Source organism: Thalassophryne amazonica, chromosome 5, assembly GCF_902500255.1.
Source record: "Thalassophryne amazonica chromosome 5, fThaAma1.1, whole genome shotgun sequence".
In the NCBI taxonomy this organism is placed as follows: domain Eukaryota; kingdom Metazoa; phylum Chordata; class Actinopteri; order Batrachoidiformes; family Batrachoididae; genus Thalassophryne; species Thalassophryne amazonica.
In genome coordinates, this window is record NC_047107.1 from 84,444,189 (window position 1) to 84,464,610 (window position 20,422).

At 45.7% G+C, this 20,422-nt stretch overlaps 1 protein-coding gene across 1 annotated transcript in view; it reads left to right on the forward strand.

The window, feature by feature from the left end:
• Positions 1–20,422, forward strand: part of adamts12 (ADAM metallopeptidase with thrombospondin type 1 motif, 12) — an 89,228-nt gene that overhangs the window by 54,877 nt on the left and 13,929 nt on the right. The window contains exons 14-21 of the mRNA XM_034170749.1: positions 90–210; positions 970–1,214; positions 2,666–2,807; positions 4,401–4,527; positions 4,802–5,012; positions 5,534–6,727; positions 11,032–11,184; positions 19,422–19,598. Coding sequence (XP_034026640.1) covers positions 90–210; positions 970–1,214; positions 2,666–2,807; positions 4,401–4,527; positions 4,802–5,012; positions 5,534–6,727; positions 11,032–11,184; positions 19,422–19,598 — 2,370 coding nt within the window. The remainder of the gene's footprint in view (positions 1–89; positions 211–969; positions 1,215–2,665; positions 2,808–4,400; positions 4,528–4,801; positions 5,013–5,533; positions 6,728–11,031; positions 11,185–19,421; positions 19,599–20,422) is intronic.

A 20,422-nucleotide genomic window follows, 5' to 3' on the forward strand; every position in this document is an offset into this window, starting at 1 on the left:
TTTTAACCATGCTGCAAAGGAACTGCAATGAAGCACAGCGGTGTTTGGACAAACGTTGTGGTTGTGCATCTTTGTATATTTGTTTGTAGGAGGTGGGATGTGACTATGGAATCGACTCGAACGCAGAGGAGGATCGCTGTGGAGTCTGTCTGGGGGATGGCACAAGCTGTGAGACGGTCTATAAGAGTTTTGATGGGGGAGAAGGATTTGGTGAGTTCAGCACAAAGGTAATCCAGACCGCTTCAGCATCTCCAAACAAGTTCAATTACTCAGACAACAGAGAACACATGTGGAAGCAAAGCTTTGATGCATCCAGCAGAATGGTGTCAAAGCAAAATAGAATTAAGAAAGTCATTTCAGGACAGTTTATTAGCATGACGCCATTGTGTTGTTTCTTTGTTGCCGTGATAACATTCTTGTCCACATCTTGCAGCTGTTTGTCCAGTTGAACTCTGCTGGTGTGCTGACGTGTGTTCACAGTGTTTCTGTGCTTGTAAAAAGCACAACTCACCTGCAGAATCAATACCTCAAAAACAACAAAACCATCCCTCCCTCAATCTTCCCCTCCTTCATCCATGCCGCTTACGGCCTCCTCTCCAGATAACCAGCCCAGATGTGTAAGACATGAAAAGGCTCAGACTAATGGCAACCCTCCTCCTCGTTTGCACAAACACAGAAACAGACACACCTCCCCACAAACATCATTAAACTCCAGAGACCCACTCGTAGCTGCTTTCGTTCCTCCCCCCCAATCCGTGTGCAATAAAAAACAGACAGGGCATTACCCCTCACACGTCGTATGCTCACACACATGCCAGCCTCCCCCGCAGGCCTAACCCAGCCTCCATTAAAGATCAGAGACAAGCTGTCTGCTCGTCTGGATGCTGTTGGGAGTGTGGCAGCAGGCATGGTGGGCCATCCATTACCTCCCCATGACTCCCCCTCCCCGCCTCTTCCTGCTTCTCCCAGGCTACGTGGACGTGGGTGTGATACCTGAGGGCGCGCGGGACATCCTGGTGCAGGAAGTGGAGGAGACGGGTAACTTTCTAGCTTTGAGGAAGGAGAGGTCAGAGGACTACTTCCTCAATGGCAACTACATCATCCAGTGGAACGGGGAGTACGAGGCAGGTGGAACAATGTTCTACTACGAGCGCAGCGGGAACATGGAGAACCTCACTGCTCCTGGACCCACTACAGAGCCAGTCATGATTCAGGTAGGTTGAAATATCTCACAGGTAAAATCTATGTAAAGAGAATAGTTCAGTGATTCCCAAAGTATGGGGTGCAGCTACCTGGTGGGCTGTGAAGGTAATGCAGGTGCATCATGAGAGCCATAAAAAAAAAGAAAGGCGTCAGTTGGCTGACGTATACCCTACTCACTTTATGCTGCGTTTACATATAGGCAAGACGCGTTACAAATGTCATATTTGGGTCATTCTTGGCACATTCCTGACATTCTTAACGTGACTTAATGCATCTGAACAGGTTTCTTAATAGTGCGTGTTGGTGCGTGATATTCGTGATTTTCATGGAGCATGTTTTTGGCTATCAAAAAATCTTCCACGAATGTCACGCACCACCCTCATTTCGCCTCATGGCGTGGAGCTCGCAACTGAGCGTGTTGAGCCATCTTGATTGGTGGTGATCCTTAATAGAGTGTGACAGCATTCTTCTCTGACGTGCGCACAATTAAACCCTGCTGCACCACATTCAGTTTCATTGCTGCAATATGCCAAAGAAGGACAGTGACACCAAGTTGGCTAAAAGTCTCGTTCCAGTGCTCTTCAGCGCGCTCCTGCAGGTGTTCCACCTGCTGCATATGCCTGATGTTTGGGAAAAAGAGCGTGACGAGAGCCACGTGGAACCACACATCTGGCTCTCTCCTCCTCCTCTCTGCGCCACTCCATGGCACAGAGCCCAACTAAGCATGCAGTCACAAAGGTCTTCTGCTGTGGATTTTGAGGAGCAAACTGGAGCGATCTGAATTGTTCAGCAACTGACGGTTGGATGAATGTGGGTGTGTTTGTGTAGAGACAGTTCGCCTCATTAACAACATGACAGAACGTAACGTAAGAATTCCACTTACAAAGCTTCAACAGTTAGTGTCCTCAGTTCCCAAACGCTTATTGAGTGTTGTTAGAAGGAAAGGTGATGCAGCCGATCTGCTCTGTGTAAGCCTGATCCCGTGAGATCTCAGAAGCTAAGCAGTGCGGGACCTGGTTAGTACTTGGATGGGAGACCTCTTTGGAACACCAGCGGCTGTGTGTGTTTCTCCAGGTAACACTTGAGTTGCATCAGGAAGGGCATCTGGTGTAAAACCTGTGCCAAATATCAATGCGGATCTGGTTGTATCCGCAAGAAATCAGAGAGTCTGACAGCACTCAGTGCCTACTGAAGTAAAGAACTGGAAGAAAAACCTGTGGACTAATTGCCTTTCATGACAGATGGCTATCGCTTTTTTAAGAGCTATTTGAAGCCGGTTTAGAACGAGCTAATGTATAATTGAACACAATTTAGAATGTGTTTCAAGTATTTTTGAATCAGTTTAAAACAGTCTGTCATTTTGCATGGTATTTTCTTGCTAAGTGACTTGCATAATTAAAGAATCTTTGCTTTTATTTATTTTTGATGATCAAGTTATGGAGTAATATCTAATTGTTTCCAGTTGCTGTATCAAGAGAAGAATCCAGGTATAAAGTATGAGTACAACATCAAGAAGCACAGAGACATGGAAAACGAGGTTCTCCAACCTGTTTATAGCTGGCGACATGGTGCATGGACAGACTGCAGCACCACCTGTGGCCTAGGTTGGGATTTAATATTAATTAATTTTTATAATATTTATTTTTATTTGTGTGTGTGTGTGTGTATATATACAGTAGTGTTCAGAATAATAGTAGTGCTATGTGACTAAAAAGATTAATCCAGGTTTTGAGTATATTTTTTATTGTTACATGGGAAACAAGGTACCAGTAGATTCAGTACATTCTCACAAATCCACATAGTCACATAGCACTACTATTATTCTGAACACTACTGTGTGTGTGTGTGTGTGTGTGTGTGTGTGTGTGTGTGTGTGTGTGTGTGTGTGTGTGTGTGTGTGTATAAATATACATACATATATATATATATATATATATATATATATATATATATATATATATATATGTATGTATGTATACGAGGTCTATTAGACAATAAACCGACCCTTTTATTTTTTTTTTAACTATATGGATTTGAATGACATGCGATTACACCAATCATGCTTGAACCCTCGTGCGCATGCGTGAGTTTTTTCACGCGTGTCGGTGACGCCATTTCCCTGCGGGCAGGCCTTGAGTGAGATGTGGTCCCGCCCTCTCGGCTGAATTCCTTTGTTTCACACGCTGCTCGAGACGGCGCGCGTTGCTTTATCAACATTTTTCTGGACCTGTGAGGAATATCCGAGTGGACACTATTTGAGAAATTAAGCTGGTTTTCGGTGAAAAAAACCACCTCCGTTTTGTGTGTGCCGCATGGCGCAAAGCAACGCCGTGATGAACCACCGACAGTTGTCTGAACTCCATCTCAAAGCCGTCCTGTGAGACCAAAACGGAGGTGTTCCTTTGTCTCGCTCCAGTAGCGAATCCATCGTGACGTGCAAAGCCTCCGCTCGGCTTTCCATGACAAAATCTCTTGTTAAAAGTGAAATCTGCCGGAAAATAGTTGATGTCCAGCTCTTGTGATAACCAGAGAAATGGCACACGATGGTCACGGATCCAGACAGCCATCCGTTTAGAAATGAAATGGTCATTCAGCCTGTCGATGGCGGCTTTGGAGCGCGGTGCGCCCCACAGCCGCTGGGGGCCATCCTTAAAGCGACAGTAACACTCCTTATTCTCTACCAAGCCCGTAACATTTTCACCGAAAGCCAGATAAATTTTTCTAATGGTTTCTAGCTGCCAGTCTCTAACAGTTTATGAAAAAATTCTGATGGAAAAAAAGCCCAAATCATTCCGCCATTTCCTGACAATGAAAATCCGCCGAGGGGGTGGACCACTCCTCAGTCAAAGCCTGCTCACAGGCGAATAACACAACCGACAGGCGTGGAAAAACTCACGCATGCGCACGAGGGTTCAAGCTTGTCTGACGCAATCACACGTGATTCAAATCCATATGGTTTTTGAAAAAAATAATAAGGTCGGATACTTTTCTAATAGACCTCGTATATATATATGTATGTATGTATGTATATATATATATATGTGTGTGTGTGTGTGTGTGTGTGTGTGTGTGTGTGTGTGTGTGTGTGTGTGTGTGTGTGTGTGTGTGTGTATTTATTTATGGAAGCAAAAGGATTTTTGCTACATTGTTGTTTTGATTGGGTAAAGCATCACCTGTGCATGTATTTTGTGTTTTAGGTGAGCAGAATCAGCCAGTGCGGTGTTTCGAGATGGATACGGGCGTGGTGGATGAGTCTCTGTGTGATGCAGAGAGCCGTCCAGAAGACAGACACCGCAGATGCAAGAATATGGATTGTCCTGCCAGGTCTATATTCTCACTGTCTTTGTTATTTTATACAATTTACCAGGGTTTTTTCTTTTCCCTCTGTTTTTACTAGCATGAAAACAAAAGTTTGGCCATAAAACAAGCGTTTCACTTGGAGAGCTCCAAGTGTCTTAATTCTCTGCAGCAGCTTTGTGGAAATATTTTTCTGGTTATATTTTCAGTGACAACATGAGGATTGGCATGTTCCCTCATACTTTTCTGAATATAGTCACACTTATCAGCTGTCACTTATCATCATTCCCCTCTCCCTCAGGTGGTGGGTGGGAGGTTGGCAGCAGTGTTCAGCCACCTGTGGTTCAGCCGGAGTGCGCAAGCGGACTGTGCTGTGCGTGCGTACAGTTGCAGGAGAGGAGAGGGTTCTGCACCCTGTGGAGTGCAAGCATCTCCTTAAACCCAAACCTGTGGTGCCATGCAACAGAGACATCCCCTGTGGACAGGACTGGGCTGTAGGTAACTGGGAAGAGGTAAGCTTTTAACTTTAACCTTTGATCTTAGCTTTTCTCATAGTCAGATCTTGCAATCTATTAAAGAAGACACTTTCTTTGGTTAAGAATACAGAAAACAATGTACAAGAAGAAAATGTACAAACATTAATGATTTAAACAAATTTATCAAGCGCAGTCTCGTTTGAGGGTGGGCGCTAAATGGTTAAAATATGACATATATGAAGCAATAATCCCACATCTGGGGACATCTGTATCTTTACAATACCATTCTATTGAGAAATCTCAATTGGTTTTTAGAAAATGTTTTGAATCCCAGACTCCAGCAAATATTGAGGGGCGGGCTACAGCTCCATCGAGTCCTACCTACAATAGCCATTCATAGTGACATGTGAGACCCATTGTATTCTACAATGTCACCCCACCCCCAAAGTGTACAACTGATTAAAGTGTTAAACGAAATTGATAAAGTATATTTCCTTCCTGAACAGTAATATTGTATGTACTTGAACATTTCTGCATTCTTTCTTTCCTCTACGCAGTGTCCTGTTACATGTGGAGGAGGCGTACGCTCACGGACAGTTACATGTGCATTAACTCCCCAAAAAACCTGCGATCTTGCTACTAAACCTCGTTCCAGATCCCTGTGTGCCCTGCAGAACTGTCCTAATTCAAGTCTTCGTAGACGTCTCTTGCCTTTCCCTAAATATCGCCGCATTTACCCACCAAAGAGCCACCCTACCAAGAGTCCTGCTCCACCTACCTGGGTACCCATGAGCAGCACAGCCACAGTTACACCTACAGTCACTGACTATGTGAGGAAGAAAACGACCAACAAAGAAATTACAACCACATTCATCCCAACAACTACATCCCCCATGACTACAGCCCCTATAATCTCAGAAACAAAAGACGAGTTCAACGCCACAATAAGAAAAAGTATGGGTGCAGAAAATAAGGGAGGAGTTTCTTTCCCTACTGAAGCCACCTCTGCTGAAAAGGACAAAAAGCTGACTGATGTGGGAACAGTAGAAGAGAAGGAAGAGAGAGAAGATGGAAGTACACCAAATATGGAGATGTACACGCCAGGATATGATTATGTTGTTGAGGACAGGACAACAATGGAGGGGGGCATTATTGATCTGGATGTTGTTAGCACACCTACACCATTCAGAAGTTCCTTTAAACTGCCCACCACCTCAGCAGCACCGCATATATTCATCAGTCACATTTTAAGTCCATACACTATGCAAACAACCAGAACACCCATAACAACCTCCCACTCCACCGTGCACACTACTACTGGAATACTGGCCAAGACCACACACCAGTATCCCTTCTCCAAACCTCACACCACCCTACATGTAAATTCTTACAGTCACTGGACACAAAGAGTTCTCCACACCACTCCCAACAGGAAGTCAGTTCAGTGGAAAAGTCACTACACAACACGGGTCCCAACCTCAACTGTGAAACAACCATTCAGTGCCACAGCATCACCCCAGCGACCCACAGTGAAGATAATCAAACTGAAAAAGCCAGACCAGAAATCAAAGAAAAGTACCTCTTCCTCACGTCCTAAAAAGCCTCTTTTGCACTCAAAAGGCAACCACACCGAGAGCCACAACCAGCAACCAGATAGTCCCATGACCAGTTCCACCAGTGACAAGAGCAACCTGATGGCGAGAGAACCTGTCAGCATGGACGTGTTCTGGGTTGTAGGAAACTGGAGTGAGGTTGGTTTATGTTTGCATAATAATATTAATCCAGTCTTTTACCCAGTAACACAAATGAAATTTTCTTTACAGGAATGGAAACTTGTAAATGTTTTCCTCTTGACTTTCATGCATCTTTGGGTTAGTTATTTTCATTGTCTGTCTATAATTTGAGAAATGTTTGCGTGTGTATTTGTTTGTTCCACTATTCCTTCAAGGTGCTTGGGCCACTAGTTTCCAGAAGTACTGTCCTCATATAGGTTAAACCCCAAATTGTCCTTAAGGGCTTTGTTTTGTCCAAGGTTAAGGAACTACTGTCTCAATGAGAACAATTGATGTAACAATTTGCATAGTTTTTTTTTTTAATTATTTCATCATCATCATCATTTCATCTCATCTTCAACCACTTTTCCGGGTTTGGGTCGCGGGGGGAACAGCTCCAGCAGGGGACCCCAGACTTCCCTTTCCCGTGCGACATTGACCACCTCTGACTGGGGGATCCTGATGCGTTCCCAGGCCAGTGTGGAGATATAATCTCTCCACCTGGTCCTGGGTCTTCCCCGGGGTCTCCTCCCAGATGGACGTACCTGGAACACCTCCCTTGGGAGGCGCCCAGGAGGTATCCTTACCAGATGCCTGAACCACCTCAGCTGGCTCCTTTCAACGCGAAGGAGCAGCGACTCTACTCTGAGCCTCCCACAGATGACCGAACCTCTCACCCTGTCTCTAAGGGAGACACAAGCCACCCTCCTCAGGAAGCCCATTTCAGCCGCTTGTACCCGCAATCTAGTTCTTTCGGTCATGACCATAGGTAAGAGTAGGAACAAAGATTGACCAGTAGATCGAGAGCTTCACATTTTGGCTCAGCTCCCTTTGTGTCACAGCAGTACGGTAGAGTGAATGCAATACCGCCCCGCTGCGCCGATTCTCCAAACAATCTCATGCTCCATTGTCCCCTCACTCTTGAACAAGACCCTGAGGTACTTAAACTCCTTCACTTGGGGCAAGACCCAGAGTAGGCAATCCATTGGTTTCCTGCTGAGAACCATGAGCTCAGATTTAGAGGTGCTGATCCTCATCCCAGCCGCTTCACACTCAGCTGCAAACCGATCCAGTGAGTCTTGGAGGTCACTGGCCAATGAAGCCAACAGGACCACATCATCTGCAAAAAACAGTGATGAGACAGTGAGCCCACCAAGCCGGAAACCCTCCTCCCTCCGACTACGCCTCGATATCCTGTCCACAAAACACATGTAGACTGGGTGGGCATACTCCCAGGCACCCTCCAGGGTCCTTGTGAGAGTAAAGAGCTGGTCGGTTGTTCCACGACCACGACAGAACCTACATTGTTCCTCTTCGATCAGAGGTTCGACTATCGGCCCAACCCTCCTTTCCAGCACCCTGGAGTAGACTTTACCAGGGAGGCTGAGTAGTGTGATGCCCCTGTAGTTGGCACACACTCTCTGGTCCCCCTTTTTAAATATGGGGACCACCACCCCAGTTTGCCACTCCTTAGGCACTGTCCCAGACCTCAACGCAATGTTGAAGAGAACCACTCTCCTTGATCGGGGTTCAATTATTTCAACTTAGTTATTTCAACAGCTGAGTTAATGCCACAAGACATCTATAGTTATGTTGACATAACTTTAGTTAATTTGAAATAACTTAAAAATATCTATGCAAATTGTTACATCACTTTTTCTCGTTGAGACAGCGGTTCATTTTTTAGAGTGTAGGTAAGTTTTTCACTTCAATTTGCACCACAATTGGCACATAAGTGGAAGCAGATTCTGGAATTACCCAGGCAAGGTCAAATTTGCCAAAGGTCAATCATTGGGATCAAGGCCATTGGGCTCAATGGTTAAAATTTAAGTTTTTCATTTTGGTTGATAACCAACTTGGCACACACTTGTAGATGGGTTCTGAAATTGCCCAGGTGAGGTCAAATTTTGTCAAATATTAATCATTAGGGTCAAGGTTCTTGGGGTCAATGGTCAAAATTTAAATTTTTCACTTTGATTTGCATTGAATTTGGTACACATATGGGAAGTGGGCTCCGGAATTGCCCAGCAAGGTCAGATTTGCCAAAGGTTAATCATTGGGATGCAGCTCATGTCTGTCTCTTTGTTGACTGACTTGTACTTTGTTGACACCCCAGGTCTTTTTGCTGATTTCTACTAAATTTGGCATGTCAATGAAGGTTGGCTCAGAAATTGTTAAAAACTTCACTTGGCAAACTCCATCTCAGAATCAGAATAGCCTTTATTTGTATCTTCCAAGAATACAAGGAATTTGACTCCGGTTTGAGCTGCACCCTCTCCATACAAGCATGTGTAAATATACACTAAACACTAAATAATTCACAATAAAAATGTGTGCAAAGGAGAAACAGACAAACAGGTTGAAGTTGTACATGAGGTATATGAATTAGTGAGGGTTTTTTTTTTTTTGGCAGATTAAATTGTTCATCAGTGTGATGGCCTGTGGAAAGAAACTATTCCTGTGTCTGGCTGTTTTGATGTACAGAGCTCTGTAACGTCAACCAGACGGGAGGAGTTTAAACAGTGTGTGTCCAGGGTGTGAGGGGTCTGGAGAGATGTTACCAGCTCGCTTCGTGGTCCTGGATGGAGGGCAGGCTGGCTCCAATTTATTTTTTCTGCAGACCTGACAGTTCGTTGAAGTCTGTGTCTGTCATGTTTGGAGGCAGATGGAAACCAAACAGAAATGGAGATGCTCAGGACAGACTGAATGATGGCTGTGTAAAAGATGAGCAGTTCATGGGGCAGGTTGAACTTCCTGAGCTGTCTGAGGAAGTACATCCTCTGCTTCGATTCAGTTTATTTTTTCAATTTATTTTCATTCATATAGCGCCAAATCACAACAAAGTTGCCTCAAGGCACTTCACACAAGGTCTAACCTTACCAACCTGCTGTGCCTTTTTCCTGATGGAGTCTATGTGGGAGGTCCACTTCAGATCCTGGGAGATGGTGGATCCCAGGAACCGGAAAGTGACCATATTAGACACAGTGTTGTTGAGGGTTTTTGGGGTAGGGGGGTGAGCGATGAGGTGTTTCTTCTGAAGTCCACTATCATCTTCGCAGTCTTGAGCAGGTTCATCTCCATGTTGTTCTGACCATACCAAAGGACCAACTGTTCCACCTCCTGTGGTCTGTATGCAGCCTCATCACCATCCTGGATGAGACCAATGATGATGGTATCATCAAAGCAAACTTTAGGAGTTTAACAGAGGGGTTCCCTGAGGTGCAGTCTTTGGTGTAGAGGGAGAAGAGCAGTGGGGAGAGCACACACCCCTGAGGGGTGCCAGTGCTGGATGTGATGCTTCCCAGCCTCACCTGCTGTGTCCTGTCAGTCAGGAAGCTGGAGATCCACTGACAGGTGGGAGCTGGCACAGAGAGGTTGGAGAGTTTTTGGTGGAGAATGTCGGGGATGATGGTGTTGAACACCCAGCTGAAGTCCATGAACAGGATCTTCACGTACGTCCCTGCAGAGTCCAGGTGCTGCAGGATGTAATGCAGATCCCTGTTGACTTTGTCCTCAACTGACCTGTTTGCCCGGAAGGCAAACTGCAGGGGGGCAATCAAGATCAATGTCACTGGGGACAAAATGTCAGACTGCTGTAGATGTTACTGTCTTTGTACCCGAGGGTACTATTACTGAGTAATATTAAACTTATTTGATTGTTAGTTCACTTGCTTGAAGTAGTTTATAAAATTAATCCATCAAAGACAGCACTTCTGTTATTTTCAGTTAACGTGCAAGTAGGGCTATTTGGAAAAGTATTTTTTCATAGAAGCGCCAACAGTATAAACAGCTTTATGCATCTCTTTAAGAGTTGCACAATACCAGTAACCTTGAGAACTCCTGTTTACTATTAGATAATCAAACTCAAAAGGCCAATAAGAAGCAATGGACTTTGCTAAAGATTGATAAATTGGTGCCTGATTTTAACATTGGCGGATACTTGATCTCAGCAGTAGTTCAGTCCGCACAAGACCACACAGATAAAGTTGAGTGATCTCAGATATGTTGTACATCTCTGCCAGTTGATTTTCATAACTGATTAAGAAGCATGTATGAAATCTGGCCATGTAGGTATGAGAAGTGCTCTGCAGTAATACATTATGTGTGTGAGTGAACAGGCTAAAAACATGCATGTGCATGCACAAGAACACTCCTTGTAACAATGCTGACTTGTTATTTTCAGGAGTTCTGGGACATCAATGCAATGATGATTTTTGCATGAGAACAATCACACACTAAAAACCAATCGAAGCATAAATTAAGAAAAGCTCCTCCCTGTCCAGTGCTCAACCTCATGTGGGATTGGTGCAGTATGGAGGACGATAGCATGCAGCTCCCAGAATGATGACGACTGTGCCAGCCTGAAGAGACCTGAGCCTGCTCGCACGTGTCACCTGCAGCCCTGCGCCACATGGCAAAGTGGCAGCTGGAGCAAGGCAAGTAACATTAGATACCTGCAGTCACTGAATCAGGTAATCACTTATTATTTGTTAATTACACTTCTTTCCTAAATAACAGTTACAATTAATTCCTTAATTTTATTCCGGTTAAATAAAAAAATCTTTGTCAAAACCCTGTAACTGTTAGAATTGTGTAAGAAGTGGGTCACCCCTCCGAGTCTGGTCTGCTTGAGGTTTCTTCCTCTTTATCACCAGAGGGAGTTTTTCCTTACCACTGTCACCTGTATGCTTGCTCAGGGGGGTTGGTAATCATCCTGAATCATCTGAATGGTTTCCACCTGGCTGTCGCCCAGTTTCTGGCAAAATTTGATGCGGTGCTACTCCAGTCGTTCCGTCTTTTTCCTTGAAATGAAAATCCGCCGAGCGCACAGCACACGTCCCACACAAAGGCTGCTTACCAGGAAATGACGCAGTCGACAGATATGAAAAAGTTCGCGCATGCGCACAAAGGTTCAAGGTTTGCTCATGCAAGCACACGTGATTCAAATCCATCAGGTTTTTGCAAAAAATAAAAAGGTCCGATACATTTCTAACAGACCTCGTACATCATCAGCCATGATTTTTGGAATGATTTTATATTCTTGATTTTGATGTCAAATTATTCCCAGTGTTGCCACAGTTACTTTGAAAAAGTAATCCAATTACTGATTACTGATTACTCCTTGAAAAAGTAACTTAGTTACATTACTGATTACTCAGTTATAAAAGTAACTACGTTAGATTACTAGTTACTTTTTTAGTTACTTTCCCCAGCTGTCGACAACAACCCTCTGCCACCTCAACATGACAATGATACTTGTTTAGCCAAAACTCGCTTTATAGTCACCCTTTCTTGACTTCAATGAAAATAAATACTTGTTTTATAAAAAGTAAAATAAAGACCTCTTTCTTGACCTCATATTTAACTGTTGACAGCAGTGTAACAGTAAAACTTGCAATTTCTAGCCTACATTGTTTATAAATGTAACTATTAAATTCTTTCTTGTGAGGGTGTGAGGTTGCTCTGTTTTGCCTGGTTTTGTTTTTTCTGTTTGATTGTTCTTTTGTTTGTTTCTTCTTTTGTGTGGTCTTTTTCTGTGTCTCTCTTGGTGGGGGTGTCTCTGCCTTCTGGACCACGCCCTGTTCTGGGCTCCTCCCCGCGCACCTGCTGTCTATCTTCTGCTAATCACCTGGATGTATATATACTGCTCATTTTGCTCTGTTTCCTTGCCAGATTGATGCGCCCTGTGCCTTCTCTCCAGCCTTTGATTCCGTGTTCTGCCCGCCTCATAGTGTCCTCAACCTCCAGCCTGTTTATTCCGACCTCGTCTTAGCCTGATGTTTTTGGTTCTGTCGCTGTGTTTTTTGGACTGCCTTTTTGTGTACCGACCCTTGCTGAATCCTCCACTAAAGACTACCAACCAGAGCTACCCGTGTGAGCCTTGCATTTGTGTCCAAGCCAATCATCCCGACAGATCAATCTGGCCAACAATGGACACAGCAGGCTCAGATCCCTTTCAGCTAGCGGTGCGTCACCACAGTCAGCAGCTTGCACAACAGGAAGACAGACTTGAAGCACTTAGCTCTGGGTTTAGCGAACTTGCTAAACGCCAGGACGCCGTTATGTCTTCCATCACTGAGCAGATGAGTCGGTTACTGACACAACGCAGCCCTCAGGCATCGTCGGATGCTGCCACCACTGGTTCCGGTCCACCTCCACCAGCACCCACAGCCGCCTCACCAGTATCTGCATCAACCCCGGTGTTGTGTAACCAGCTGTCTCAACCCGAATGCTTTTCTGGGGAGACCGGAGACGTCCGACCGTTCATTACGCAGTGTGAACTCCATTTTGAACTGATGTCAGCCATGTTTCCTACCGATAGAGCCAAGATCGCTTATATAATCACTCACCAGACCGGACGTGCGGCGACCTGGGCCACCGCTGAGTGGGGTCGCCAGTCACCAGTTTGTGCTTCTCTCTCAGCCTTAACCACCGCCCTTGAACAGGTTTTTCAGCACACGGGCCCTGGTCGCGAGGCAGCACGCTCGCTTATGAGGCTAAGGCAGGGCAGCCGCCGGGTCACCGATTACGCCATTGACTTCCGCATTCTTGCGGCCAAGAGTGAATGGAACCAGTCGGCTCTGCTAGATGTCTTCTTCCGGGGTCTGTCCGCTGACATTCAAGAACAACTCGTAGCAGTGGATTTACCAGAAGATTTGGATAGTCTTATTGCACTGGCAATCCGTATGGACCGTCGTCTGCAGGACCGCCCACGACGAGGAAGCCGCTACCCGGAACAACATGCCGACACGCCTCCAAACCGACCTTCCTCCTCCACCCACGCTCGGCTCGACCCTCCTCCCCTCAGTGCTGAGGAACCCATGCAGCTGGGACGCACACATCTTTCCCTTGCGGAGAAACAGCGCCGCCGTGAGGGTGGACTCTGTTTTTACTGTGGACAGCCTGGACATATGATTTCTAATTGTCAAGCCAGGGGTGCCACCGTGCGGTCAAAAGCAGAAGTGCAGGTGAGTCTTAATTCCATTTCAACCGTTTCGCCTCAGAACATTATTCCAGCTAAATTAGTATCCGACCACTCCACTATTACTGTATCAGCTTTTGTTGACTCTGGTTCTGATGCTAATCTAATCTTATCCTCTCTCGCTAGGCCCCTTCACCTTAAGATGTATAAGGTCTGTCGTCCACTGGTGGTACGTGCCGTGGACGGTCATTTTATGGGCCAAATTACACACCGCACTCAGTCGATTACAATGATAGTATCTCACATACACTCTGAATCCATCAGTTTTCATGTACTGGATAAGATGACTCACCCAATCATTCTGGGGCACCCCTGGTTACAACGTCATGGGCCCAACTTTGATTGGGTAAAGTGTGAAATTGTTTCATGGAGTCCGGCATGTTACAACGTCTGTCTGAAGAACACCATTTGCGTTTCTCAGGGGTCCAATCCTGATCTCACCGGGGTTCCTGAATGTTATCATGATCTGGCAGCTGTTTTCAGTAAAGCCAAGGCGAAATCGTTGCCTCCACATCGCGATTACGATTGCGCTATCGAGCTCCATCCCGGGGCGTCACCGCCACGCGGTAAACTCTATTCTCTTTCAGCTCCGGAGCGCAATGCTATGAACGAATATATTCAAGAATCCTTGGCAGCAGGGTTGATACGTCCTTCTTCATCCCCCGCCGGGGCGGGTTTTTTCTTCGTCGAAAAGAAGGATAAAGACGCTCCGCCCCTGTATCGATTACCGGGGCTTAAATGACATAACTATTAAAAACCGTTATCCGCTCCCGTTAATCACCTCCGCGTTTGAGTTATTAGAAGGAACCACAATCTTTACCAAACTCGATCTGCGAAACGCCTACCACCTAATCGAGATGAATGGAAGACAGCCTTTACCACCCCCTCGGGGCATTATGAATATCTCGTCATGCCCTTCGGACTCACAGCCGTGTTCCAGAATCTGGTCAATGATGTGTTACGGGATTTTCTCAACAAATTTGTCTTTGTTTACCTAGACAACATTCTGATTTTTTCCCATGATTTGGCCACGCACAAACACCATGTCCGTATGGTCTTACAGACCTTGTTACAAAACAACCTTTTTGTGAAGGCCGAAAAATGCGAATTCCACAGATCCACGATTTCTTTTCTCGGTTTCGTGATCTCCGCAGGCGAAATCAAAATGGATCCTGCTAAAGTGGTGGCAGTTCAGGAGTGGGCAGCACCCACATCCCGCAAGGAGGTTCAGTGATTTTTGGGTTTTGCCAACTACTATTGCAAATTTATCCGGGGCTTTAGTTCTATCGCAGCACTCCTGCATGTCGCGACCTCAACCCTCCACTCGTTCAACTGGACGCCTGAGTGTGAGGAGGCATTTAGAGTCCTAAAGAATCGCTTTACCACGGCCCCCGTGCTGCTCCTCCCTGACCCCGCTCGGCAGTTTGTGGTTGAAGTCGATTCCTCCAATGTGGGGGTGGGGGCAGTCTTGTCTCAGCGAAATCCCGCAGACAACCGGCTACATCCATGTGCCTTTTTGTCTAAGAAACTGTCCTCAACGGAACGGAATTACGGCATCTGCGACCGCGAACTGTTAGCGGTAAAAGTGGCCTTGGAGGAGTGGCGGCACTGGCTAGAGGGGGCACAATACCCATTTGTGGTCTACACAGACCATAAAAATATTGAATACCTCCGCACCGTAAAACGCCTTAACTCTCATCAGGCCCGTTGGTCCATTTTTTTCAGTCGTTTCAATTTCACCTTGTCCTACCGTCCGGGCTCTAAAAATGGTAAACCGGACGCTTTATCTCGTCAGGGGGAGCCTGTTGACGCATCCGTAGAGCCGGAGTCGATTCTGCCCTCCTCCTGTTTTGTGGTCGCCCTTACTTGGGACATCGAGTCACATATAAGATCCGCTGTAGGGGATGCACCTATCCCCACTGGGTGTCCACGAGGGAAGCTTTTCGTTCCTCCGGCCCTCAGGGGCGAAACCATTCGCTGGTGCCACGACACGTGTATGTTTTGTCACCCAGGTATTAGGAAGACCCTTTACCTTGTGCAGCGGAGATTCTGGTGGCCTGGGATAGTCAAAGACGTCTCAGAATATGTATCTGCCTGTCACGTTTGTGCTATGCACAAATCATCCAATCAACTGCCCACTGGTGCCATACTGCCGTTACCAATCCCGGTTCGTCCATGGTCTCACATCTCGATGGATTTTGTAACTGGGTTTCCTCCTTCCAAGGGACATACGGTGGTCCTGACCGTCGTTGACCGCTTATCTAAAATGGTCCATTTTATACCTTTGAGCAAACTCCCGTTGGCTAAAGAAACTGCTGTGGTAATGTTGAATCACATCTTCAAGCTACATGGGTTGCCTCAGGATATAGTATCTGACCGGGGCCCACAGTTCGTGTCCCATTTTTGGAGGGAGTTTTGCCGTCTCCTCGGGGTCACCTCCAGCTTAACCTCGGGCTACCACCCACAGGCCAATGGGCAGGCGGAGCAGGTTAATCAGGAGTTGGAGAAAGGGCTTCGGTTGCTAGCGTCACGTCATCCCACTTCCTGGGCCGATCAACTCCCTTGGGTGGAACTCGCACACAACTGTTTGCCCTCCGCTTCCACTGGTTACTCTCCGTTCCACGTGGTCTTTGGTCATCAGCCCGCGCTCTTCTCTTCTGTCGACCTTAACTCCCCGGTTCCTTCGGTGCTTAGCCTGATCCTCCGTTGCCAACGTACCTGGGAGCGGGCTCGGGCTCTTCTGTTGCGTACTGCGGTCTCTTATAAAGCCTCCGCTGACCATAAACGGTCTGCGGCTCCTTCTTACGCCGTGGGCCAGAAGGTATGGTTATCGACCCGTCATCTGTCCCTTAGGGGCGTGCCCCGGAAACTGGCTCCCCGGTTTGTTGGACCGTTCCCGATCTCCAGGGTCATCAATCCTGTCTCAGTCCGTCTTCGTCTCCCCCGGTCCATGCGTGTCCATCCCACGTTTCACGTCAGTTGTGTCAAACCCGTTCGGTCTAGCGTTTTGTGCCCTCCGGCCGTTCCCCCGCCGCCCGCCCGCTACGTGGATGGTGGCCCTGTTTTTTCTGTGCGCCAGCTCTTGGCCTCTCGCCGTCGTGGGCGCGGTTTGCAGTATTTGGTTGACTGGGCGGGGTTTGGTCCTGAGGAGCGGTCGTGGGTCCCCTCCTGTTTTGTTTTAGATCCTGGTCTTGTTCGTGCTTTTCATGCTGCCCACCCTGCCGCGCCTGGGCCGCCCGGGGTCGGCCGTGGCGGTGGGGGTACTGTCAGGGTGTGAGGTTGCTCTGTTTTGCCTGGTTTTGTTTTTTCTGTTTGATTGTTCTTTTGTTTGTTTCTTCTTTTGTGTGGTCTTTTTCTGTGTCTCTCTTGGTGGGGGTGTCTCTGCCTTCTGGACCACGCCCTGTTCTGGGCTCCTCCCCGCGCACCTGCTGTCTATCTTCTGCTAATTACCTGGATGTATATATACTGCTCATTTTGCTCTGTTTCCTTGCCAGATTGATGCGCCCTGTGCCTTCTCTCCAGCCTTTGATTCCGTGTTCTGCCCGCCTCATAGTGTCCTCGACCTCCAGCCTGTTTATTCTGACCTCGTCTTAGCCTGATGTTTTTGGTTCTGTCGCTGTGTTTTTTGGACTGCCTTTTTGTGTACCGACCCTTGCTGAATCCTCCACTAAAGACTACCAACCAGAGCTACCCGTGTGAGCCTTGCATTTGTGTCCAAGCCAATCATCCCGACATTTCTAACATTTTTCTAACATTTAAATTCTCTCTAAACATTTTACTTCTCGAAATTATTATTATTATAAGTAGTATTAGTAGTTGTAGTAAAAAAAGGCTTCAAAACTGGACCTTTAATCTAGGGGTGTTGTGGGGGGGCACATCCTTGCCCCACGCCCCCATTCCTTCTGGATTCGCCCCTGCTTTGGTGGTTGAGCACAAAGAATGGATAACATTTATTTATGCAGAAAACATGACCAGATTTACAGGTAAGAAAGTTTTATTGCGTTTTCACATCATGTGGTCCACAGAAGGAGACTTTAGGTGCATTTGAGTGAAAAATAGTGTTAGTTGTTGACGCGTCGCGGAGGATCAGCTGTTTTTAACGACCAGATATGGAGCGACTCAGCTCAGAATTCTAAATAAAGAAGGAAAAAACATAAAAATGTCTTTGTAAAGCTCAGTGCAGGTGTGCTGTTGTCACCGTGCTTTAAGAGGTGAGGACGAGCTGCTGCAGAAAACCGTGGATGAAAAGCTCACAGCTCGCTTAAAGTGGGCAGTTCAGTCAAACCCCGACCCCCTGCCCACGGACCAAGTTTAATGCTGCTATCAACCCACAATGCAAAAATAATAGTAACGCACAGTGACTTCGAGAAGTAACTTTAATCTGATTACTGATTTGGAAAGATTAACGCGTTAGATTACTCATTACTAAAAAAAAGTGGTCAGATTAGAGTAACACGTTACTAAGTAACGCGTTACTGGCATCACTGTTCCCAAAACACAAAATCATTTCCAATTTCAATTACATAATCAGTTGAAAGATTGCTCTTCAAGTGTGTTCTCTCCATCCATCTAACCTAAAAAAAAAAAAAAAAAGATTTTCAGGAAAATTATTCAATTGGATCAACCAGGAAATTGCATCCTCAGTAATTTAAGGACAAAATCTGTTCTATAGCCTTTTTGGTTACTGAGATACAGCAAGGGGTCATTTCATTGGGGGCAAATGTCATAAAAATGGTATTTTCCGAAAAAGCAATAGAAAATTGGAGTCTATGAGTTATTGAATCTGCTTTCGAGGTCGCGTGGCAACTGAGGGCTTACTAGTGGGTAAATTTTGTTGTTTTTGGAAATGCTTCAGTTTCTGTCAATATGTTACACTTAATTGGATAGAAACTTGTATTTTGCATATAGTTTGATACCAAAATTAAGTACATATGACCCATGGTTTCTTAAATATGACATAGTGTCTACAGAAGCCTGTACGGACACTACTTTTAAGTAGTGTCTCTACTTTTAAGATTAGGATTAAAACTTTCCTTTTTGCTAAAGCTTATAGTTAGGGCTGGATCAGGTGACCCTGAACCATCCCTTAGTTATGCTGCTATAGACGTAGACTGCTGGGGGGTTCCCATGATGCACTGTTTCTTTCTCTTTTTGCTCTGTATGCACCACTCTGCATTTAATCATTAGTGATCGATCTCTGCTCCCCTCCACAGCATGTCTTTTTCCTGGTTCTCTCCCTCAGCCCCAACCAGTCCCAGCAGAAGACTGCCCCTCCCTGAGCCTGGTTCTGCTGGAGGTTTCTTCCTGTTAAAAGGGAGTTTTTCCTTCCCACTGTAGCCAAGTGCTTGCTCACAGGGGGTCGTTTTGACCGTTGGGGTTTTACATCATTATTGTATGGCCTTGCCTTACAATATAAAGCGCCTTGGGGCAACTGTTTGTTGTGATTTGGCGCTATATAAAAAAAAAATTGATTGATTGATTGATTAAGAATGAGTGAACTAAGAACAACACTAAGAATTTGCACTAAGAATGGTCTTCTTCATCCTTCAAATAGCTGGTTCATTCAGTTAGTTAGTGGTCAATATATAGGTCATGCATTGTACAATTAATACTTTTCCAAAGGTGAAAATGTTTCTACTGCAGTTTATTACATCAGGTATTTTCTGAGTCTTTTGTTGATATTGTCCACAGTGTCCAGACAACTGTGCAGTGATGGGAAGGAGGTATCGCGATGTCCAGTGTGTTGATTCGCAGAGTAAACGTCCACTTCGACCTTTCCACTGCCAGGCTGTGGCCAGCAGACCCCTCAGCACCTTGTCATGTCTGCACAAACCTTGTCTGACCTGGAAAACGTCACCATGGGGACTGGTAGGACAAGAGCACGATGATGCCTAAAACCATTTTAACATGAACCCTTTGAGGAGTAATATTTCATCACAGCTACCATTTCAGCAAAAGGCTATAATTATTGCCATTCTATGACAGTACAAAGGTACTGTGAGTGCTATGCAGAGAAGTTGCAGAATCTTTGAAATTTTTTCTGTGATTACTGATGTTTGCCAAGGGTGTGTTCTGTCTCCTACATGGTTCAATGTCTGTATGGACTGGTTGTTGGTGAGCTTTGTGGAAACCAGAGGCTGAGGAGCCTTTTTTTTTTTTTTGGCAAGGAAAGGTTTACTGACCTTGATTTCATGGACGATGCTGTGATCGTTGCAAAATCAATGCATGGCCTGGTTGCAGCAGGTGAGAATCTGAGCAAACAATCTTATCTGAGGTTTGTGCATCTGGTTTTGTAATCATCCTGGATCAAGACTAAGATTCTGGCTTTTAATGACTTCCTGGACTCAGCCATCAGAAGTGTATCTGTATGCCATGCAAGAGTTGAACCTGTAGAGACATCTACTCACTCTCTTCCAGTTCATCATATTATGACACTTGGTCAGTGTCCCATTGTGCCACAGTGTGATGAGTTCAGAGAGGTGAATGGAATGTAAAAAGCTTATGGCATTATGAGGTAGCTGGACAGAAGTGTTTTTCAATACCGATATCTTTGTAGGAGAAAAAAGGTAAAAGTCTTTTGTGCTTACTGTATTACTGTATGGTTTTGAGACTTGAACACTAACCTACGATATAACTGGATCCCTCTGGTACTAAATCTCTTAGTAGGGTCCTTGAGTACCACTGGAATGCCT